Source organism: Bombina bombina, chromosome 1 (assembly GCF_027579735.1).
Source record: "Bombina bombina isolate aBomBom1 chromosome 1, aBomBom1.pri, whole genome shotgun sequence".
Taxonomy (NCBI): Eukaryota; Metazoa; Chordata; class Amphibia; order Anura; family Bombinatoridae; genus Bombina; species Bombina bombina.
Genome location: NC_069499.1, coordinates 1,467,467,913 through 1,467,493,698, shown reverse-complemented (window position 1 = coordinate 1,467,493,698; position 25,786 = coordinate 1,467,467,913). Strand labels below are relative to the sequence as shown.

The following is a 25,786-nucleotide window of genomic DNA, read 5'->3' as shown; positions in this document are numbered from 1 at the left end:
GCCTTTGGGGATAATGTCTAGTTCTAAGCACTTTTTGAGGAAAGAAATTTCAGCTTTATATTTAACTTCTGAAATCAGTAGTTTTTCCAATTCTCTAAAGATGGACTGTATGTCTATAGTTTCATCCTCATCTATTTCAATGCTGATTAATTTGGTCTGTTTATTCACATCAATACATACATCCAGTCTTAGTGCAGCTAGAGATTCCATAGTGAACAGTATAAGACTACAAACTAGGGGCTGCTGGAATGGTACTAGGAGTTATTACAATAGCAATAAGAGAATATCCCAGCGCCCACTAGACCTTATTGGCCCAGGATGGTGATACCTAGTTATCACCTAAATGCAATAATGTGAAAAAAGTAATCCTAGGCGCCAACAAGTGGCTAAGGTATATAAAATATTTAATACAACTCAGGGTACAAGGTTTAAAAATACAGTATTGTAAATACAATTTAAAAGCAATTTAAAATGGCATGGATCCACGCTAATTACAATGAGGATAAGAATGTGAAATATATAAGCACTTATAACAATATACACAAGATGAATGTGCAAAAACAGCAATATCACAGGTAAACTGCAAAGTGACTTGGTGCGATACTCCAATGTGCTAAAAAATGAGGTGGTTACAATCAGTAAAATTCAAATAAATTCCAAAAAAATCCAATATATTCAAAAATGTGTCCAGTGTAGAAAAAAATGTTTCAAGAAAGAAATGTGTGTCAAGAAAAAACAGTCAATGTTGAATAAAAGTCAGTGTTAACAATACCACAACAGAAGTCCACAGTGAATCCGCTGGGGTGCTCCTATAGGTGTTTATCCAAAGGTATTGGTGAATAAGCAAGTGTTTGTTCAATAATATCCAATAAAAAATGTCCAATAAAAAATAAAACAATGTTATTGGTGGTGCTACCAGCCTGGGTGGGCTGGTACGGTGTGGAAAGGTGCACAATAAGAAAAAGCTCAATATAAACGATTCCAAAAGAAATTAAAGTAAAGACAATTCCAATGGTAAAAACAAATCCAAAAATAAAAATGGATCCAAAAATAAAAATAAAAATAAGGGACCAAAACCTGTGAAGAGAAAGAAAAAGCGCAATGTGTAGAAAAATCACAATATGTTCCTCCAATTAAAATAAGGCTTACCAGTGTTGTCTACGCGTTTCGGCCTTCTCTGGGCCTTTATCAAGACTGGTGTTTGCTACATACTGATGGCCTTTTATAGGGGTTGTTTGGTTACAACCGGAAGTGGTTTGATTTAGCCATTTCCGGTTTGGCGAATTTTTATATAATCTGAATTGTTAATAAAATGAGTCTTAAGGTCTGTTTTCTTGTTGGAATTAATAAATAGGTGATGTTTTATTGTTATCACTTTTTAGGGAGTCTGTTTATCGTCTATTTTGTTTCTGTGTATCCTCCATATTTTTATGATGTCACTTCCGGTAACGGATTTTCCTTACGGGCTTGTATAATATATATTATTATGTTAGTTTTAATCAGTTGTCTTTGCTGTCTGTTATGCTGACTCATCCATAATAAATAGCTGCATATTGAATGAGGTTATGTCAGTTATTTCATATATGTTTCTTTTCCGTTTTTACAGTGTTCTGATTGGTCGTGACGTCAGAGCTGTAATCATTAGGCTGAACGTAAAGTAAATTACTGACGTCTAGTTCCGTGTGTCCTTAGAATAATCTTATAAAATAATTCAGTATATGTCAATCATAGTGTGAGTATGAGTATTGTACTTGGCAGGGCCGGACTGGGAATTAAAAGCAGCCCTGGAAAATTTGGAGACCAGCCCTATTTTCCGTTGACTCAGTATAATGCGCACACCCCATTTTTCTCAAAGGGGATTACTGGGATACTCCTTCCCCCAATATTTTGCTTCAGAATTATATTATATTAGTTTGTATTAAAAACAAAAGGTGCCAGATTGTTGTTATATACACTCTAAAGCCCAATTGCATCCATTAATAACCCCTTTAAATTGTAGCTTTCCAGCCCCAGCTGCTGCAGCCCACCGGGAAATCTCCTGGTATCCTGGTAGGCCAATCCGGCCTTGGTACTTGGTGAATATTATACTGGATATGTCGCTAAAATGTCACAACGTCTTCTATCATCACTGTGTAATCAGTGTGGTATATTACTTGAAGGATTTATTTGTGATCAGAATGCTGGTGTGTAAATGGTGCACAGATTATCTCCGAAGAGAGTTGAAACAGAAGTATAATGCAGATTGTTAGTGATCCTGTAGTACTTTCAGTGTTGTGTACTGTGTGCAATTTCTGGACACTATTAAGGGTTGCTTATTGGTATTATTATCATTAATTATGCGATAATGATATGATGCAATAATTTAATAAAGGATATAAATAATACGTAGAATATCTCCAGAGAGAGTTGGAGTAAAAGAGGAATACTACAGATTATTAATAATTATTAATAATTCTGTAGTAATTACAATATTACATACTGTGTATAATTTCTAAACACAGTTAAGGATTGTTTTAATATTATTCACTCTTATTGATATTTATGATTGTCCTTGCAATAATAGTACAGTGCAATAATTTGATAAAAAATTGTATATGATCTTATAAAAATCATATTTGATAAACGAGAGGGGAATGTTTATTATTGGATTAATGAGGTATTCATGTCATTAGTATAGTATGTTAATGTCATATAATGACATACTTGAAGTTAATTGCAAATTTGGGACTATAATAGACAAAAATAAAATTAAAAGAAAAAAAAAATATAGTATATATGCTTATAGATCAGTTGCTCAGTTGTATTTTTTATTGGACATTTTTTATTGGATATTATTGAACAAACACTTGCTTATTCACCAATACCTTTGGATAAACACCTATAGGAGCACCCCAGCGGATTCACTGTGGACTTCTGTTGTGGTATTTTTAACACTGACTTTTATTCAACATTGACTGTTTTTTCTTGACACACATTTCTTTCTTGAAACATTTTTTTCTACACTGGACACATTTTTGAATATATTGGATTTTTTTTGGAATTTATTTGAATTTTACTGATTGTAACCACCTCATTTTTTAGCACATTGGAGTATCGCACCAAGTCACTTTGCAGTTTACCTGTGATATTGCTGTTTTTGCACATTCATCTTGTGTATATTGTTATAAGTGCTTATATATTTCACATTCTTATCCTCATTGTAATTAGCGTGGATCCATGCCATTTTAAATTGCTTTTAAATTGTATTTACAATACTGTATTTTTAAACCTTGTACCCTGAGCAATGTTAAACACCAGCCTACAAAAAACTTGGAAATACACTTGTGCACACATGTGCTCACTGCCAAAGTTGGCAAATATTACAGAACAGTGTCCTATAATGTAGGCTGGTGTTCTATAATGTTTGCCGACTGCGGCAGTGAGGGCATACGTTCAAGGGGTATTTGCAAGTTTATTGTAGGCGTGGCCATAGGTAGGAAAACGTAACGCGGTAGGGAAACATTACAGAACACAGGCAACAAAAAAATACTCTTAGGTTGGGGGAGATAACATCAATATATTTAAAGTTGTAGCTAGTACTATTGCTACAAGCCAACAGCAGCAACAACAAAATAATTTAATAAAAAAAATTAAAAATGCTATCCATTAACCCTTTTGCTACTGGAAATTTCAGTGAAAACTTGCCCAAAATACTGGATAGTTTTTAGCATTTTTGCTCCATTTAAAAAGAAATAGAACTTTGTTTTCTTTTATTTACCTATCAAAACTATATAAAACTATATATATAGATTTAAAAGTAGTTAACAAAAGTATTGATCTAGGCCCATTTTGGTATATTTGATGCCACCATTTCACTGCCAAATGCCATCATATAAAAAAATGGTTAACTTTTTCACAAACTTTGGGTTTCTCACTTAAATTACTTACATACCACTTGTGCAGTCATAACACAAATGGTTGTAAAAACGTCTCTGGGATCTTTTGCAGTGTAGGGATCCTTTTCTTAACCCTTCCAGCTCACTGATGCCTCCCAAACACCTCTCTAACAATCCCCCTTCCCACTAGTAGTAGCTACAGTATCATAGGTAGTATCCAATTTATAGGTATCTTTTTTTGTTTATTAATTCATATTGTTTTCTGTAGTGTAGGGTCCTCTCACCCTCTGTCCTCCCAGTGATCCTTATGTAGGGACCCCAATGGAATTTCCCCTTTTTCTGCAGTGTAGCCACCCTTCCCTCCCTCTCTCTTTAAAGCTTACTTTCCGTAATGTAGCATGTGAACTTATAAGCTATTGATATATTAATGGCTGCTAAAGATGCCCAATATTATGCCTTAAAAAATCAGTATAAGTTAAATAAAATATCCACCACATATGTCAAAGTAATTGCAGACATAACATTAGAAACCTTTTTTAAAGGGATATGAAATTCAATATTTTTCTTTCTCGATTCAGACAGAGCATGTTAATTTAAACAACTTTCCAATTTACTTCTATTATCAATTTTGCTTCATTCTCTTTGGCATTCTTTATTGAAGGTTCAGCAATGCACTACTGGGAACTAGTTGAACACATCCATAAAACAATGACAAGAGGCATACATGTTCAGCCACCAATCATCAGTTAGCTTCCAGCGCCTGAGCCCACCTAGGTATTCTGTTCAACAAAGGATACCAATAGAACAAAGCATTTTAGATAATAGAAGTAAATTGGAAAGTTGTTTAAAATTGTATGCGTTACATAAATCAGGAAAGAAAAATTATGGATTCATGTCCTTTTAATATATTTTTATTAGCTTTTTAGTTCAAATTAAATCTAACACCATTACTTTTTTTAAACAATATTTGGGCCTCCCTTACAATTTTCTTTTTCTGAAACCCCACTTCATAAAATGTTTTATAAGAGAGGCCCAAATGTATTATATAGGTTCTTATTTCTATGCTTCTCTCTTAACAGTCTCTTTTGTTCCATGCACCTACACCTTCTCTATATCCTATGCGCATTTAACATTCTAACACCTAGATTACGAGTTTTGCGTTCTGGTTTTAACGCTGAAAAAACAGCGTAAAAACTGGAACGCAGCCATTACGAGTCTTGTCAGTATAGCTGTACCGCAAGCATTCTAGCCTGTAACGCAACGTCAGTCCCACACTGACAAAAAAATGACGTTTTTGCATGGGATTTCCATAGCGCTGGTATTACAGGTTGTGCGGTGAGGCTAAAATGCTTGCGTTCCAGCCTATACCGACACAATCCGTTCTGCAATCTGAAAACAGTAGTTATGAGTTTTGCGCAACAAAAGTGTTACACAAAACTCATAACAAAAGTGTTACAAAGTACACTAACACCCATAAACTACCTATTAACCCCTAACCGAGGCCCTCCCGCATTGCAAACACTAAATCAAACTTATTAACCTCTAATCTGCTCTTTCCAACATCGCTGCCACTAATAACATTTATTAACCCCTATTCCGCCGCTCCCCGTCATCGTCACCACTATAATAAGTTATTAACCCCTATTCCCCCACACACCAACATCGCCCACACTATAATAACGATATTAACCCCTATTCTGCCGCTCCCCGACATTTACGCCACTAAATAAAGTTATTAACCCCTAAACCTCTGGCCTCCCACATCACCACCACTAAATAAACCTATTAAAAGTTTAAACTATATATTAAACTAACATTACTATTATACTAAAACTAAAATAACTATAAATTAAATAAACTAAATTACACTTTAAAAAAACTAACACTACTAAAAAAATATTAAATCTACAATTAAAAAAAATAAAAAAATACTAAATTACAAAAAATAACAAACACCAAATTGCGAAAAATAAGAAACTTAATTATCCAAAATAAAAACAATTACACCTAATCTAATAGCCCTATTAAAATAAAAAAGACCCCCCAAAATAAAAATAAACCCTAGACTAGGATAAACTACCAATACCCCTTAAAAGGGCCTTTTTTAAGGCATTGCCCTAAAGAAATTAGCTATTTTCCCTGTAAAACAATACAAAGACCCCCCCCCCCAGCAGTAAAACCCACCACCCAACCAACCCCCCAAAATAAAAAACCTAACTCTAACAAAAACCTAAGCTACCTATTGCCCTGAAAATGGCATTTGTATGGGCATTGCCCTTAAAAGGGCATTCAGTTCTTTTTCATTGCCCTGAAAAGGGCATTTAGCTCTTTTAAGATAGCCTAAACCCTAATCTAAACAAAATAAAACACCCCAAAAAAAAAAAAAACTAACACTAACCCCCGACGATCCATTTACAGTTTTGAAGTCTGGACATCCAGACGGCGAGAAGTCTTCATCCAGGCGGCGAGGTCTTCATACATACAGGCGTCGCCTTCTATCTCCATCCATGCGGCATCTTCTATCTTCATCCCGGCGGCGCGGAGCAGGTCCATCCTTCAAGACATCCGGCGCGGAGCATCCTCTTCATATGGTCGCCGCCGTACACTGAATCTAAGGGAGCCGTTTCAAAATGGCGTCCCTTGCATTCCTATTGGCTGATTTGATTTTTGAAATTCAAATCAGCCAATAGAATTAGAGCTACTGAAATCATATTGGCTGTTCAAATCAGCCAATAGTATGAGAGCTAATGAAATTCTATTGGCTGATTTGAATAGCCAATAGAATTTCAGTCGCTCTCATCCTATTGGCTGATTCCGCGCTTCAGGTGTTCAAAAACTGTAAGTGTTGATGTCTATGGGCAAGCGTGCACGAGCACGTCAAAGCAGCCCTTGGATTTTGTGCGGTATGGAGCTTATCGCCACCATATCGCACGCACAAGGCGGCTTTTTAAAAACTTGTAATGGCAGCGCTATGGAGGGTGAAATAACGCATCTTTGTTACGTTCGTTTCGCACCCTCTATAGCGCAAAACTTGCAATCTAGGTGTAATTAATTACATTACACTAATCATCTTCTCTGTCAGCATTTGCCAGTAAAACAGTCTCACCAGTATGTGGCTTTTTAAAATGCCATAAGCGCCATCTGCTGGGTAAAAATGTTTAAGACATTCAATGACAGACATGGAATTTTAGCCAATTATTGTTGCTGATAGTGATTCCCCAAAATGCCTTCTAAGATTCTTGATCACTTATGAAATTAAAAGCTGCTGTTATTGATATGAATGGAATTGTACAGTGAGTATTAGACATGTGCAAAAAAGTCATTTCGTCCGACAGCTTTCTTTCAAATGTTTTCAAACGTTCAGCTCGGCCACATTTCGTCCATGCAGGCATTCGATTTGGACGAATATTGGATTTGTATTCTTTACAATTATTTCCAAAGGGAACAGCTAATATAGACAGTTAATATTAACAAGGATTTCTCCTGTTAAGTGTAGTCAGTCCACGGGTCATCCATTACTTATGGGATTATATCTCCTCCCTAACAGGAAGTGCAAGAGGATCACCCAAGCAGAGCTGCTATATAGCTCCTCCCCTCTACGTCATACCCAGTCATTCTCTTGCACCTAACTAATAGATAGGACGTGTGAGAGGACTGTGGTTATTAAAATTAGTATTTATTTCTTCAATCAAAAGTTTGTTATTTTAAACAGCCCCGGAGTGTGTTGTTTTTTCTCAGGCAGCATTAGAAGAAGAATCTACCTGAGTTTGTGTATGATCTTAGCAGTCGTAACTAAGATCCACTTGCTGTTCTCGGCCATTCTGAGGAGTGAGGTAACTTCAGAACAGGGGACAGCGGGCAGGGTTCACCTGCAAGGAGGTATGTTGCAGTATATTATTTCTAAGGAATGGAATTGACTGAGAAAATACTGCTAATACCGATATAATGTAAGTGCAGCCTTAAATGCAGTAGTAGCGACTGGTATCAGGCTGATATGTATGTATATTTAAACTGAGGTATTTCTGGGGAATGGAATTTCACTAAGAAAATACTGTATACATTTAATTTGTATTGAGCCCCCACTGCAGTGAAAGCGACTAGCAGCAGGCTTATTAATATCATTTCATAATTTTATTTTAAAACGTTTACTGGCATGTTAATCGTTTTTCTCTGAGGTACTTGGTGATAAAACTTTTTGGGCATTACTTTTCCACATGGCTGTCGTTTATTATGAATAAATTCAGTTTACTAAGCTTCCCCACTGTTGTAATATGAGTGGGAGGGGCCTATTTTGGCGCTTTATTGCGCAGTAAAAATTCTGTCACAGTCTTCCTATTTCTTCCTCCATGATCCAGGACGTCTCTACAGAGCCCAGGGGTCTCCAAAACTAGTTTTGAGGGAGGTAATCACTCACAGCAGACCTGTGAGACTGTGCTTTTGACTGTGATAAAACGTTTATATTAATCTGTTATCCGTTTTTTGGGTACTAAGGGGTTAATCATCCATTTGCTGGTGGGTGCAATCCTTTGCTAACTTAATGCATTTACTGTGAAAATTTGGTTGCTATAACTAATTTGGTTCATTGTTATTTCAACTGTGACAGTTTCTTTGTGCTTCTTAAAGGCACAGTAACGTTTTTTATATTGCTTGTAAATTTATTTGAAAAGTATTTTCCAAGCTTGCTAGTTTCATTGCTAGTTTGTTTAAACATGTCTGACACAGAGGAATCTCTTTGTGCAATATGTTTAAAGGCCAATGTGGAGCCCAATAGAAATTTGTGTACTAATTGCATTGATGCTACTTTAAATAAAAGCCAATCTGTACATGTAAAGAAAATTTCACCAGACAACGAGGGGGAAGTTATGCCGACTAACTCCACTCACGTGTCAGTACCTTCGTCTCCCGCTCAGGAGGTGCGTGATATTGTGGCGCCAAGTACATCAGGGCGGCCCATACAAATCACTTTGCAAGACATGGCTAATGTTATGACTGAAGTATTATCTAAATTGCCAGAATTTAGGGGTAAACGCGACCACTCTGGGGTGAGAACAGAGTGCGCTGATAATAATAGAGCCATGTCTGATACTGCGTCACAATTTGCAGAACATGAGGACGGAGAGCTTCATTCTGTGGGTGACGGATCTGATCCAAGTAAACTGGACTCAGACATTTCAAATTTTAAATTTAAGCTTGAGAACCTCCGTGTATTGCTAGGGGAGGTATTAGCGGCTCTGAATGATTGTAACACGGTTGCAATTCCAGAGAAAATATGTAGGCTGGATAAATATTTTGCGGTACCGACGTGTACTGACGTTTTTCCTATACCTAAAAGGCTTACAGAAATTGTTAACAAGGAGTGGGATAGACCCGGTGTGCCTTTTTCCCCCCCTCCTATATTTAGAAAAATGTTTCCAATAGACGCCACCACACGGGACTTATGGCAGACGGTCCCTAAGGTGGAGGGAGCAGTTTCTACTTTGGCTAAGCGCACCACTATCCCGGTGGAGGATAGCTGTGCTTTTTCAGATCCAATGGATAAAAAGTTAGAGGGTTACCTTAAGAAAATGTTTGTTCAACAAGGTTTTATATTACAACCCCTTGCATGCATTGCGCCTGTCACGGCTGCGGCGGCATTCTGGTTTGAGTCTCTGGAAGAGACCATTAGCTCAGCTACATTGGATGAGATTACAGACAAGCTTAGAGTCCTTAAGCTAGCTAATTCATTTATTTCCGATGCCGTAGTACACTTAACTAAACTTACGGCTAAGAATTCTGGATTCGCCATTCAAGCGCGCAGAACGCTGTGGCTTAAATCCTGGTCAGCTGATGTTACTTCTAAATCTAAATTGCTTAACATTCCTTTCAAAGGGCAGACATTATTCGGGCCCGGTTTGAAGGAAATTATCGCTGACATTACTGGAGGTAAGGGCCATGCCCTGCCTCAAGACAGAGCCAAACCAAGGGCTAGACAGTCTAATTTTCGTGCCTTTCGTAACTTCAAGGCAGGAGCAGCATCAACTTCCTCCGCTCCAAAACAGGAAGGAACTGTTGCTCGCTACAGACAGGGCTGGAAACCTAACCAGTCCTGGAACAAGGGCAAGCAGGCCAGAAAGCCTGCTGCTGCCCCTAAGACAGCATGAAGTGAGGGCCCCCGATCCGGAAACGGATCTAGTGGGGGGCAGACTTTCTCTCTTCGCCCAGGCTTGGGCAAGAGATGTCCAGGATCCCTGGGCGTTAGAGATCATATCTCAGGGATATCTTCTGGACTTCAAAGCTTCTCCCCCAAAAGGGAGATTTCATCTTTCAAGGTTGTCAGCAAACCAGATAAAGAAAGAGGCGTTTCTACGCTGTGTACAAGACCTTTTACTAATGGGAGTGATCCACCCAGTTCCGCGGTCGGAACACGGACAAGGGTTTTACTCAAATCTGTTTGTGGTTCCCAAAAAAGAGGGAACCTTCAGACCAATCTTGGACTTAAAAATCCTAAACAAATTCCTAAGAGTTCCATCGTTCAAAATGGAAACTATTCGGACAATCTTACCTATGATCCAAAAGGGTCAGTACATGACCACAGTGGATTTAAAGGATGCCTACCTTCACATACCGATTCACAAAGATCATTATCGGTACCTAAGGTTTGCCTTCCTAAACAGGCATTACCAGTTTGTAGCTCTTCCCTTCGGGTTAGCCACGGCTCCAAGAATCTTTACAAAGGTTCTGGGCTCTCTTCTGGCGGTACTAAGACCGCAAGGAATTTCGGTAGCTCCATACCTAGACGACATTCTGATACAAGCGTCAAGTTTCCAGACTGCCAAGTCTCACACAGAGTTGGTTCTGGCATTTCTAAGGTCGCATGGGTGGAAGGTGAACGTAGAAAAGAGTTCTCTTTTGCCACTCACAAGAGTTCCCTTCTTGGGGACTCTTATAGATTCGGTAGAAATAAAAATTTACCTGACAGAAGACAGGTTAACAAAACTTCTAAATGCTTGCCGTGTCCTTCATTCCATTCAACACCCGTCAGTGGCTCAATGCATGGAGGTAATCGGCTTAATAGTAGCGGCAATGGACATAGTACCTTTTGCTCGCCTACATCTCAGACCACTACAATTGTGCATGCTAAGTCAGTGGAATGGGGATTACTCAGATTTGTCCCCTATGCTGAATCTGGATCAAGAGACCAGAGATTCTCTTCTATGGTGGCTTTCTCGGCCACATCTGTCCAGGGGGATGCCCTTCAGCAGGCCAGATTGGACGATTGTAACAACAGACGCCAGCCTCCTAGGTTGGGGCGCTGTCTGGAATTCCCTGAAGGCTCAGGGATCATGGACTCAGGAGGAGAGTCTCCTTCCAATAAACATTCTGGAATTAAGAGCAGTTCTCAATGCTCTCCTGGCTTGGCCTCAGTTAGCAACTCTGAGGTTCATCAGGTTTCAGTCGGACAACATCACGACTGTGGCTTACATCAACCATCAGGGAGGGACAAGGAGTTCCCTAGCGATGATGGAAGTCTCAAAGATAATTCGCTGGGCAGAGTCTCACTCTTGCCACCTGTCAGCGATCCATATCCCAGGCGTGGAGAACTGGGAGGCGGATTTCCTAAGTCGCCAGACTTTTCACCCGGGGGAGTGGGAACTTCACCGGGAGGTATTTGCCCAACTGCTTCGGCGTTGGGGCAAACCAGATCTGGATCTCATGGCGTCTCGGAAGAACGCCAAGCTTCCTTGTTACGGATCCAGGTCCAGGGACCCGGGAGCGGTTCTGATAGATGCTCTGACAGCACCTTGGGTCTTCAACATGGCTTATGTGTTTCCACCATTCCCGATACTTCCTCGACTGATTGCCAGGATCAAACAGGAGAGAGCATCAGTGATTCTAATAGCGCCTGGGTGGCCACGCAGGACCTGGTATGCAGATCTAGTGGACATGTCGTCCTGTCCACCATGGTCTCTGCCTCTGAGACAGGACCTTCTGGATCAGGGTCCTTTCAAACATCCAAATCTAATTTCTCTGAAGCTGACTGCATGGAGATTGAACGCTTGATTCTATCAAAGCGTGGATTCTCGGAGTCAGTGATTGATACCTTAATACAGGCTAGGAAACCTGTTACCAGGAAAATTTAACTGCTTCGGCGTTGGGGCAAACCAGATCTGGATCTCATGGCGTCTCTGAAGAACGCCAAGCTTCCTTGTTACGGATCCAGGTCCAGGGACCCGGGAGCGGTTCTGATAGATGCTCTGACAGCACCTTGGGTCTTCAACATGGCTTATGTGTTTCCACCATTCCCGATACTTCCTCGACTGATTGCCAGGATCAAACAGGAGAGAGCATCGGTGATTCTAATAGCGCCTGCGTGGCCACACAGGACCTGGTATGCAGATCTAGTGGACATGTCGTCCTGTCCACCATGGTCTCTGCCTCTGAGACAGGACCTTCTGGTTCAGGGTCCTTTCAAACATCCAAATCTAATTTCTCTGAAGCTGACTGCATGGAGATTGAACGCTTGATTCTATCAAAGCGTGGATTCTCGGAGTCAGTGATTGATACCTTAATACAGGCTAGGAAACCTGTTACCAGGAAAATTTACCATAAAATATGGCGTAAATACTTGCATTGGTGCGAATCCAAGAGTTACTCATGGAGTAAGGTTAGGATTCCTAGGATATTGTCTTTTCTACAAGAAGGTTTAGAAAAGGGTTTATCTGCTAGTTCGTTAAAGGGACAGATCTCAGCTCTGTCCATCCTTTTACACAAGCGTCTGTCAGAAGTTCCAGACGTTCAGGCTTTTTGTCAGGCTTTGGCCAGGATTAAGCCTATGTTTAAAACTGTTGCTCCGCCATGGAGCTTAAACTTAGTTCTTAACGTTTTACAGGGTGTTCCGTTTGAACCCCTTCATTCCATTGATATCAAGCTGTTATCTTGGAAAGTTTTGTTCTTAATGGCTATTTCCTCGGCTCGAAGAGTCTCTGAGTTATCGGCTTTACATTGTGATTCTCCTTATCTGATTTTTCATTCAGACAAGGTAGTTTTGCGTACTAAACCTGGGTTCTTACCTAAGGTAGTCACTAACAGAAATATCAATCAAGAGATTGTTGTTCCTTCACTGTGCCCTAACCCTTCCTCAAAAAAGGAACGACTTCTGCACAATCTGGACGTCGTCCGTGCCCTGAAATTTTATTTGCAGGAAACTAAAGATTTTCGACAAACTTCTTCCCTGTTTGTCGTTTATTCTGGACAAAGGAGAGGACAAAAGGCTTCGGCTACCTCTCTCTCCTTCTGGCTTCGTAGCATAATACGTTTAGCCTATGAGACTGCTGGACAGCAGCCTCCTGAAAGAATTACAGCTCATTCTACCAGAGCTGTGGCTTCCACTTGGGCCTTTAAAAATGAGGCCTCTGTTGAACAGATTTGCAAGGCTGCAACTTGGTCTTCACTTCACACCTTTTCAAAATTTTACAAATTTGACACTTTTGCTTCTTCGGAGGCTATTTTTGGGAGAAAGGTTCTTCAGGCAGTGGTTCCTTCCGTGTAAAGGTCCTGCCTGTCCCTCCCGTCATCCGTGTACTTTTAGCTTTGGTATTGGTATCCCATAAGTAATGGATGACCCGTGGACTGACTACACTTAACAGGAGAAAACATAATTTATGCTTACCTGATAAATTCCTTTCTCCTGTAGTGTAGTCAGTCCACGGCCCGCCCTGTTTTACGGCAGGTCTAAATTTTAAATTAAACTCCAGTCACCACTGCACCCTATAGTTTCTCCTTTCTCGTTTGGTTTCGGTCGAATGACTGGGTATGACGTAGAGGGGAGGAGCTATATAGCAGCTCTGCTTGGGTGATCCTCTTGCACTTCCTGTTAGGGAGGAGATATAATCCCATAAGTAATGGATGACCCGTGGACTGACTACACTACAGGAGAAAGGAATTTATCAGGTAAGCATAAATTATGTTTTTACATTATAGGATTCAAACAATTAAAATAATCTATTTTTCCATATTAAAGGGACAGTCTAAACCATAATTTGTATTGTTTAAAAAGATAGATAATCTCTTTATTACCCATTCCCAGGTTTTGCACAACCAACACAGTTATATTAATATACTTTTTACCTCTGTGATTACCTTGTATCTAAGCATCTGCAGACTGCCCCCTTATTTCAGTTCTTTTAAAAGACTTGCATTTTAGCCAATGACTCCTAGGTAACTCCACAGGCACGAGCACAATGTTATCTATATGGCACACATGAACTAATGCCATCTAGTTGTAAAAAAAAGTCAGATGCATTCAGATAAGAGGCGGCCTTTAAGGTCTAAGAATGAGCCTACCTAGGTTTAGATTTCAACTATGAATACTAAGAGAACAAAGCAAAATTGATGATAAAAGTAAATTGGAAAGTTGTTTAAAAATACATGCCCTATCTGAACCATGAAAGTTTATTTTTGACTAGACTGTCTCTTTAAAAAAACATACAACTCCTGCACAGTGTGACTAAAATCCAGCATTTAGTGTGTGACGGACCCCGGATACCCCGATTGAATATCTCCGCCAAAAGATCCTGCTTCCTCCCCGGAAACTGTAGCTGTATACTTGGAAAGTGATTATAGCAAGTACCCCACCCTAATAACCAGACAAGACCAGTATTAAGGTGAAACACGAACAGACTTTATTGGGAAAACCACACAGCTTATTTACACTTTCTCATCTTGATAAGAACCTTATCTGATCCCGCCATTCCCGCCCCTCCAGACAGGCTGGCTCCTCCATAAGAGGTCAAATAGAGTCCCCCACAGTACAGGGATAGGCACAGACAAAGGCTGTGGCGGACATTTTCCAAAGTACAGACCTTAATGAAGGACACCAAGGTACATTTGAAATTAAAAACATTATTTTATAGTGCTTGGTGTTATTATTCTGATGCAGATACCACTGATCCTATAACCAGCCCTCCTCTGGCTATACCCATGTGCCAGTGTCACTACTGTGTCATTATATAGTGCTGGGTGTTATTATACTGATGCAGATGCCACTGACCCTATAACCAGCCCTCCTCTGGCTATACCCATAAGCCAGTGTCACTACGGTGTCATTATATAGTGCTGGGTGTTATTATACTGATGCAGATACCACTGACCCTATAACCAGCCCTCCTCTGGCTATACCCATGTGCCAGTGTCACTACTGTGTCATTATATAGTGCTGGGTGTTATTATACTGATGCAGATACCACTGACCCTATAACCAGCCCTCCTCTGGCTATACCCATGTGCCAGTGTCACTACGGTGTCATTATATAGTGCTGGGTGTTATTATACTGATGCAGATACCACTGACCCTATAACCAGCCCTCCTCTGGCTATACCCATGTGCCAGTGTCACTACGGTGTCATTATATAGCGCTGGGTGTTATTATACTGATGCAGATACCACTGACCCTATAACCAGCCCTTGTCTGGCTATACCCATGTGCCAGTGTCACTACTGTGTCATTATATAAGGCTGGGTGTCATTATACTGATGCAGATACCACTGACCCTATAACCAGCCCTCCTCTGGCTATACCCATGTGCCAGTGTCACTACGGTGTCATTCTATAGTGCTGGGTGTTATTATACTGATGCAGATACCACTGATCCTATAACCAGCCCTCCTCTGGCTATACCCATGTGCCAGTGTCACTACTGTGTCATTATATAAGGCTGGGTGTCATTATACTGATGCAGATACCACTGATTCTATAACCAGCCCTCCTCTGGCTATACCCATGTGCCAGTGTCACTACTGTGTCATTATATAAGGCTGGGTGTTATTATAATGATACAGATACCACTGATCCTATAACCAGCCCTCCTCTGGCTATACCCTTGTGCCAGTGTCACTACGGTGTCATTATATAAGGCTGGGTGTTATTATACTGATGCAGATACCACTGACCCTATAACCAGCCCTCCTCTGGCTATACCCATGTGCCAGTGTCACTACTGTGTCATTCTATAGTGCTTGGTGTTATTATACTGATGCAGATACCACTGATCTTATAACCAGCCCTCCTCTGGCTATACCCATGTGCCAGTGTCACTACTGTGTCATTATATAAGGCTGGGTGTCATTATACTGATGCAGATACCACTGATTCTATAACCAGCCCTTGTCTGGCTATACCCATGTGCCAGTGTCACTACTGTGTCATTATATAGCGCTGGGTGTTATTATACAGATGCAGATACACATCCAGTATTTCACTCAGGCTTTATTTATTCCATACACCCAATATCACTAGCAGTCTCTTGACAAGCCACTAAATTTATTCACACTACGTATTCGTTTTTATTCCTATTATTTAATCAGAAAGAAAATATATACTAAGGTTGTGGCGGACACTGCAAGGGCTAGTGTACGGACACCTTGCCTATCCTTGCCACAGTATCTAGGTGCGGTTTCGGGGTGATCCTGGGGGAGCGACAGCCCTTCCAGGGACTGGGGACTGGAGCAGCAGCCTGGCAAAGGTACTGAGGTGGGGGTGTCAAAAATCCCTGGTTCCCGAGTGGGCTTCCCCTCAGCAATCACCCCCTGTCCACCAAAGGCACAACAAATCCCCAAAAGAGCAGAGCTCTGGGGCAAAGGGCCTTGGGAACAACCTAGGTTAAATATTAGTGGGGATCCCTAGGTAACACGGCCGGTGAGTAGTTCCATAAGCCCGGCCAGCCAGGAAAGGCCAGAGATCAGCTCTTTCCATCGCAAAGTATAAGCAGTGAGGACACAAGGGAAAGGGGAGTTTGGGGCACAAAGCAATCCAATATAGAGGGAGGGTAGCCTGGGCAGTTGTTATGCCCACATAAGGCCTTGAACTGGTCTCTCAGGTTGTATCCCAGTGACTTACCACTGAGCCACCAGCGGGCTTCTAGTTGTGGATGCATTCCTTTTTGTTTTCTGCTTCCTCTCTCAGGCTCTCTGGCTCCACCTCATGTCAGCTGTTGGTAATGTGCACTTACCAACAGACTATTTAAACCTGCCTGGCTAATCAGTCTTTGCCCTGACATTGAGTTTACTCAGTCTGTGCCTCTGCTTGTGAAAGAAGAATCCTATTGCCTTGAAGCCTGATTTTGACTTACCTCTGCCTGCCTGGATTGCCAAGGCCTGTGCTTAACCTCTGCCTGCCTGGATTGCCAAGGCCTGTGCTTAACCTCTGCCTGCCTGGATTGCCAAGGCCTGTGCTTAACCTCTGCTTGCCTGGATTGCCAAGGCCTGTGCTTAACCTCTGCCTGCCTGGATTGCCAAGGCCTGTGCTTAACCTCTGCCTGCCTGGATTGCCAAGGCCTGTGCTTAACCTCTGCCTGCCTGGATTGCCAATAGGGTTGCCACCTCAGCCATGTTTTCCTGGACACTTATGAGTTACACATGCAGCAGGGTGTGGAGGGAGGAACATGTATTGTGTTTCTGGACAGCACTATCTATATGCACTATTCATATTCCTCCCTCCACACCCTGCAGCATGTGTAACTTATAAGTGTCCAGGAAAACATGGCTGAGGTGGCAACCCTAATTGCCAAGGCCTGTGCTTAACCTCTGCCTGTCTGGATTGCCAAGTCCTGTGTTTAACCTCTGCCTGCCTGGATTGTCAAGTCCTGTGTTTAACCTCTGCCCGCCTGGATTGCCAAGGCCTGTGCTTAACCTCTGCCTGTCTGGATTGCCAAGGCCTGTGTTTAACCTCTGCCTGCCTGGATTGCCAAGGCCTGTGTTTAACCTCTGCCTGCCTGGATTGCCAAGGCCTGTGCTTAACCTCTGCCTGCCTGGATTGCCAAAGCCTGTGCTTAACCTCTGCCTGTCTGGATTGCCAAGGCCTGTGTTTAACCTCTTGCCTGCCTGAACTGCCAAGGCCTGTGCTTAACCTCTTGCCTGCCTGAACTGCCAGGACCTGTGTTAACCCCTTGCCTGCCTGAACTGCCAGGACCTGTGTTAACCTCTTGCCTGCCTGCCTGAACTGCCAGGACCTGTGTTAACCTCTTGCCTGCCTGAACTGCCAGAACCTGTGTTAACCTCTAGCCTGCCTGAACTGCCAGGACCTGTGTTAACCTCTTGTCTGCCTGAACTGCCAAGTTCCCATGCTGTGATACCAGCTCCTGTATTCCTAATCTGTCATTATGCCTAAAAGTAAGAAGGCTACATTAGCCCCAGTGAATAAACTAGAGCCTGTAACTGAATATGCCTCCCCAGACCCAACACCAAGTGTGACAGTATGTCAGGGCCCAACAACGGAGCTCGCTGAGGTGGTTCGGTACCTGTTTGTATTATCAGAACAAGTGACAACAATGACTAAGGTAATCCAAGAACTTTCTAAAGTATATTTAAAACTTCCTGATCAGATTTTTTCTTTTGTGAAACCTTGGTCGGATATATTTCAGGCGCTCCAACACAGTAATAAAGACTTTTTTCAAAAGTTACTACAATTTATTCTGCCTGAGCCTAACACCCTATCAGGACCAACTCCAGCTACATCAGTTAAATCTGCCTCACACAGCAGCGATCCTCCTAAGGCATCCCTTCCTGTTAGTGAAAAGATCAGAAGGACTCAAGGACTTTGTTTTTATTGTGGGTCTGCTAATCATTTCTTTTTGTCCAGTTAGACCCCCTACACCTGCCAACTCTGAGAAACAATCCTCTTCTGTTACATCATCATCTTCTCTTAGGAGAATTTCTAAAACAAGATTATTCCAATTGAAAGCTGGGAGCACTACTCAGGGTACTTAGGGCAGTGATACCAGACTCACTGTCTTAACCTCTTGCTTGCCTGAACTGCCAGGACCTGTGTTAATCTCTTGCCTGAATTGCCAAGACCTGTGTTAACCTCTTGCTTGCCTGAAACCAAGTTCCCGTGCTGTGATACCAGCTCCTGTATTCCTAATCTGTCATTATGCCTAAAAGTAAGAAGGCTACATTATCCCCAGTGAATAAACTAGAGCCTGTAACCGAATATGCCTTTGCGAATGAGCTTCACTCCCCAGACCCAACACCAAGTGTGACACAGACCCAGCTAGATCCTAAAAGGTCGGCTTGGGGCTGTCCAGTGGTGTTACTCCTCATGTCCCCTGGACACTCACCTCCCAAGATCTAGGGCCCATAGTCGGTGGGGAGGAGGCTGGCCTACTGCCCTTTCCGAGTGCCATAGTAACGTATTCTCCCGTTGCATTTCTCCCACGGGTTCTACCGCTGGGGAGAGAGGTGGGCTACCTCCGCTCCCTGGGAATGGCTCTGCCGCTGGGGAGAGAGACCATCTGTCTCCTCTCCCGGGAACAGGTTTCACTGCTGGGGAGAGAGGTGGGCTACCTCTGCTCCCTGGGAATGGCTCTGCTGCTGGGGAGAGAGACCGGCTGTCTCCTCTCCCAGGAACGGGTTCCACCTCTGGGGAGAGAGGTGGGCTACCTCCTCTCCCTGGAAATCCTTCTGCTGCTGGGGAGAGAGGTGGGCTACCTCCACTCCCTAGGAATGTCCCTGCCGCTGGGGAGAGAGACGGCTGTCTCCTCTCCCAGGAACAGGTTCCACCGCTGGGGGGAGAGAAGGGCTACCTCCTCTCCCTAGAAATGCTCCATGAGCTTCCTAAATAGCAATCCAGTGCTGTCAAAGTCCTCTATGGGGATGTCATCCTCCAGCCATGGCCAAACTTCCATAGCATATAATCGGAGGACCTTGTAGCCATCATCCAGCATCATCTTCATCTGGACCAGTCCATCTAAGGCAGATAGCCATTCCTCCCTGCATTGCTTTCCCAGGAAAGGCACTCGTAGGTCAAGCTGGAGGCAGTACCTTTCCTTGGCAATGGGGAGGACCTTTCCATAACAGTCCTGCTCCTGTTGAAGAGCCTCCCTAAAGAGTTGCTGGTGGATAAAGTCCCTCCATACCAGCTTGTCCTGTGCAGAACCAGGAGCGTCCAGCTGGGCATTCTCCATCGGAACTCGGCTTCCATGGTTGCAGGCTACTGTAGCGCTTCTCCTCTGTCAGCAGGAACTGTGTGGAAGAAGCAGATCACACCGCTGCCAGCCAATGTGACAAACCCTGTATACCCCGATTGGGGATTTCTGCCAAAGACCCTGCTTCCTCCCCGGAACCTGTAGCTGTATAACTGAAAAGTGATTATAGCAAGTAGCCCACCCTAATAATCAGACAAGACCAGTATTAAGGGGAAACACAAACAGACTTTATTGGGAAAACCACACAGCTTATATACACCTTCTCATCTTGATAAGAGTCTTATCTGATCCCACCATTCCCGCCCCTCCAGACAGGCTGGCACCTCCATAGGAGCCATAGTCACATAGAGACCCCCACAGTATCTAGGTCAATGTTTTGGGGTGATCCCGGGGGAGCGGTGGCCCTTCCAGGGTCTCGTTAGAAAGCTCTTGGTCCCCAGATGCTACAGTCCAAAAAGCGACATGATCCGGAGCAGCAGCCTGGCAAACTGAGGTGGAGGTGTCCAAAACCCCTGGTTCCCGAGTGGGCTCCCCCTCAGCAATCACCCCAGCCCCTGTCCACCAAAGGCACAACAAATCCCTAAAAGAACGGAGCTCTGGGGCATAAAGCCTCAGAAGTGACTTAGGTTAAAATTCAGTGGGGATCCCTAGGTAGCCCAGCCGGTGAGTAGTTCCATAAGGGGCCAATCGGCCAGAGAGCAGCTCTTTCCATGACAAAGTACAAGCAGTGAGGACACAAGGGAAAGGGGAGTTTGGGGCACAAAGCAATCCAATATTGAGGGAGGGTGGCCTGGGCAGTTGGGTATTCGTGACATAGTGCACCTGGGTAGTGTTTGCTGATTGGTGGCTAAATGTAGCCATCAATTAGCAAGTGCTATCCAAGGTTCAAAATGGGCCGGCTCCTAAGCTTTCATTCCTGCTTTTCAAATAAAGATACCAAGAGAACTAAGAATTATGAAAGAAGGTCTTGTTATTTTTTATTTTTTTTAAATAAATTCAGAGAATCTGGGAGTATGATAGTGTTTACAGCAAATTAGAGTGCATTTTAATAGTAATGTTACAAGAAAAAATGCTTGTTGTAGGAAGTAGTTGCAGGCAACCAATTCAGGCCTAGATTACGAGTGGAGCGCAATTGTTACTGTGTTGCATTATATAAAACAATACATTCAATGCTGAACACAAAGTGGAAACTCACACTCATATTACAAGTCCCTTGAGATATTAACCAAAGTAAACTCATTGTGACTGCTCATACGGGACATCAAAAACCACAAAATTAGCCTCTTACGTTTTATTTTCGCACTATTTCAAAACTTTTTTTTTTTATTATTTCTTTATTTATGGAGACCCCAGTACGATTACACAGTTCAAATAATGCAAAGCACAATACAGTATCAGCATGAATAGGATGCAAAAGAAAATAATACTGACGATAACATCTCAGAATCAGATAATGAAATAATTTACACTTGAGAAATTTTCTATTTGTTGTGAATCGAACTATCTTATACCTAACTAACTAATAGAACATGGCAACAATAATTAGCTAAATAGAACCACTCAATGATTGTAAACTTCACTACACAAGCATTTAAATACTCTCTAAGTTTAAACATAACTTCCATTTGTGACATTTTTATTTTTTTTATAATAATAATGTTATAGATTATCTTGCCTGTGTATTTATTCGCATGTTCCTCCACCCGTCTCCAACACAGATTTTTTTTATGACGTTTTCTGTAAGTATTCAATAGCATTGTGTGCCTAAAAAAAAATAATATGCCCCTTTGAGGAAATGCGCATGTGCTCATTTTTTTCTTCAGTTCAGAGATTCCATTCACATTTCATGCATGCGCTATCATCATAGAAAGGAAATCCCTGCTTATGTCATTCAAAGCTGAAAATCACTCATACCTTTAGCAGCTTTTTCTGTCAAGGTAGATGCAGATGGAAATATATATTGGTGAATAACAGAAATCACCATCTTAAAGAGCTGCCCACCGGAAGTTCCAAAACTTTTTATGAAGAACATTTCTTTTGTGCTTAAAAACAAAACACATTAATGCCATTCTTAAATGTCTCTGCTAATTGAAACCACAACCCAATCAAATGGGCTGAGTTTTCAGGGAAAGCGGTTGTAATTATCTTATCTCAATATTTACATCAAATCTTACTGTGAGACCAGTTCTTTGAGAGAACAATAGAATAATTAACATTGTAATATCTCTCTGCCCCCCCCCCCCACCCCCCTGGGAGCATGATTTCTTCTAAATTTTCTTTACACAGATTTTCTATTACCAGTACTTAAAGAACCAGTTAATAGAGGGGATGTGCATAATCAACAAATGCATGATAACAAGACAATGCAATAGCAAGGTGCAATTTTTGGTTCAGCACCTGAGTAGCCACTTGCTGATTGGTGGCTAAATGTAGCCACCAATCAGCAAGCTCTACCCAGGGTGCTAAACCAAATATGGGCTGGCTCCTAAGCTTACATTACTGCTTTTCAAATAAAGATCCCAACTGAACAAAGAAAAATTCATAATAGGAGTAAATTAGAAAGTTGCTTAAAAGTGCATGCTCTGTCTGAATTATTAAAGAAAAAAATGTGGGTTTCATATCCCTTTAAGAATGCTGTGCGTTAACCTATTTCTTCTTTTCTAGGTAAGTGCCTATGGATTTATTACTCCAAACTATGCCAAGTTCTCAGACCATTATTTTGATACCACCTACAAAAAGGTGGTATTCTATATGAATCACAACTTCCTGAAGGAGCAGGACCTCTGGCAGAAGTTGCACAAAGCTGGGGTCATTAAATTGTATATGAGAGACTAAGGAAAAAAAGGACAGCAACTTATAAATATTTTACCATCAATTCCAGGAGATATGGGAATTAACCTAATTAGCACTCTTATGGGGCAGCATCAAATGGATATATAGATGATGTCCTCTTTTAATTAATTGTCTTACCGGAAGCTCTGTTCTGGAGAAGCATTGACAATTGGAGAATTTCTCTATCAGCCCTTCCAGAAAGATTGTATTAAGATATGAGTGTGACCTGATACCTCTCCTGTTTTTGGAAAACCTTTTTTTATGGCAAGACATATTGTACTGGGGAATTACTGCCTATGCCAGTATCCTGCTTTCTGCTCTATCAGGTGTATTGGCGTTACCCTGTGCTATACTATTGCACACTAAACAAGAACATATGAAGTCCATTTAGATATACTGTACTGGGAAAACACTGGAGCCACAAACCTGTCAAAGGCGTTTCAATTTCTTTTTGCCAAATTTGTTAGAGCATTTTATTTCTAAATAAATTCCAGTCAGTATTTGTTTAACTTAAACTAATGGGTTAAATACATAGTCAAAGGCAAGGCCCAATGCTCTCATGCTGATCCAGATTAGTATACAATTATTTAAATCACACACATAATTAACTTATATTATTAGTTAAAGGGACATAATACCCGAATGTTGAAGCACCTGAAAGTGATGCAGCATAGCTATAAAAAGCTTAATAGAAAATATAACTGAACAATAATATTATTAAAGATATTTACCTCAAAATTTAAGCTGCCAGTCAGGATGCTTGCCCCAGGACAAGCTAGGGAGTGTGCATCTGGCAAATCTCATGAGATTACTGCAAAGCAATGCAAGACCTCAGCTTATTGGCTATTGTGTTTTTTACAGCAGCTCAAACCTTTCACATAGCACTTACTCTGGTAAGCTGAAGAACTTTTGAGGTAAAATATCTTCCCTTTTTACATAGAGATGTTCAGCTTTTTACAGTCATGCTGCATCACTTTCAAGTGATTTAGCTTATGTGTAGTATGTCCCTTTAAGTGAAAAAAATCTTAATTGAAACACATTAGACATTCATTATCAGTACTGAATCCATTATTGAGCACTTTATCCCTTCCATAAAGGTCTAGCCTAAAACATGTTTGTTTTCTATAGTTTGAGTGTTTATCTATTTTCTTGTTATATATTAAAGGGACAGCAAATCACTGCAATTTAAGAAATATTAAACTGCGTGACACAACTGGTTTCTACTACCCATTCTATTGTTTTTCATCCTGTTCTTCTTTTAACCTTTTACTGGTGCCAGTTGGTGAAGCCCTGCATTTTCATACTGTGCACACCATCTTAGAGCTCATATATTCTTGCAACCTGTGAAAGAAGTGGTGAATACTCGCAGATGCTGCCAGCATTTTTATATTGTGCACTTTGGGTTAGTACACACAATAAAGAGTGAGGGTTACATTTTTTGCAGTATTAAATACATAGTTACATATGTTACATAACATTTCATATATATAAGAAGGTCACATGAATAATATAGAGCAATGCAACCACTGCAAAAATGCTCCAACTCTGTATCATGCACACTAACCTGAAGTGCACAATTCAGCTGTCAAATGCTGGCAATGTCACTGATCTGTGAATACTCACTGCTTCTGTCACATAGTGCAAGAATATCCAAAATGGAAACAAACTGTTATCAAGATTTTAACCAACTTGGACCAGTAATTGGTTTAAAAAAAGAGCATGGCTTTGAAGAGATCTGCAGGCACATGGGAAAACATAGCTTTGTGAGTAGTAACCATGCTATTGTAATTGTGCCCAGTAGTTTAATGTCCCTTTAAAAGGCTTTCTCAGAACATTTGCAATAAATTTACATTTCAGCAATGCCTTGAGTGCACTGCAATAGGGCTGCTGTCCCTTTAATTCATAATTCAATTGGTTTTATTCATTCAAACTATGGTTTCTTCCAATGGTTGTAATGACTTAAACTCACCGAAGCTGTCATATGATTTCATACGAGTGCTAATGAGGTGACATGAGGACATAGAGGAACAAAGGAATTTGTTTAAAAGTAACATGCTCTACTGAAAAACAGCATTGTATTTTTACACTAGAATGTCTCTTAAATTTATATAAATGGGGTGTTGTAATATTTTGTATTAAATAATTGGGATAATGGGATGAAAAATGTAATTTAATTATAATTATTTGATGCACTTTTCACAAGTGACGTTAATTGTGAAGTTGACAATATGTGATTTTCTTTGTAACTCCTAAAGGGACATGAAACACTTTGACATTGTAAGATAAAATGTTTAATTATGTATAGTTAAACAATATGCTTTTGTTATTTATTTTGTCTCCTTTTCATGTAATTTAATTTTCAAAATTGTGGGTTTACCAATTCTAAGAATTGAAAGTGCACACTGCAGATTTCAAAAGCATAACCCTACCCCCTGCCTGTCCCTAATTGGCTCCATCAGATGTGATCAGATACAAATCTGCAAAGCAATGATAGTTCTGTTAACATAATGACATTAGCAAGTTATCTACTACAGTAACAAGTCTTGATTGGTGGGTGGAATTTGGCTGTTTAAAACAACTGCAGCCAAAATGGTGTTAATGCATTCAAAACTGTTCACACTCACTTAGTATGTTGATTTATTGTATGACTACAGAAAAATCTTGTAATTATTATGTTTACTGCCCCTTTAATGGTAATCTCACTGGATGAGGTTATGGGGCTTTCATATAAAAAATAAATAAATAACCTGGGTAAGGGATATGTGTTGCTCTAATAGTGTATCATATTAGATATTTACTGTAAATGATTTGAACGTTACATTAAAAAAGTTTACGTGTATTTAAATACATTTATATACCTTTAAGAAATGAGGATAAAATATTGTTAAATATTGTTAAAGTTTTTGCACTTCTATACAAAAAGGGTGGTTGATTCATGGAAAAAAAAATCCACTTCAGGAGTTAAAGGGACATTAAACACTTTAAGATATTAATATAAATTGTTTAATTATTTGTAGTAAAACAACTTTGCAATATACTTTCATTATTTATTTTGTTCTCTTTTCCTGTAAGTTAATTCTGAATATTGTGCGCTTTCCAATTCATGTTAAACATGAAAG

General features: G+C 40.8%; 1 protein-coding gene across 1 annotated transcript in view; it reads left to right on the top strand.

The window, feature by feature from the left end:
• Positions 1 to 25,704, top strand: part of LOC128653420 (alpha-N-acetylgalactosaminide alpha-2,6-sialyltransferase 2-like) — a 173,511-nt gene extending 147,807 nt beyond the window's left edge. The window contains exon 9 of the mRNA XM_053706692.1: positions 22,500 to 25,704. Within this exon, the coding sequence (XP_053562667.1) occupies positions 22,500 to 22,670 (171 nt within the window). The 3' untranslated portion in view covers positions 22,671 to 25,704. The remainder of the gene's footprint in view (positions 1 to 22,499) is intronic.
• Positions 25,705 to 25,786: the final 82 nt, after the last annotated feature.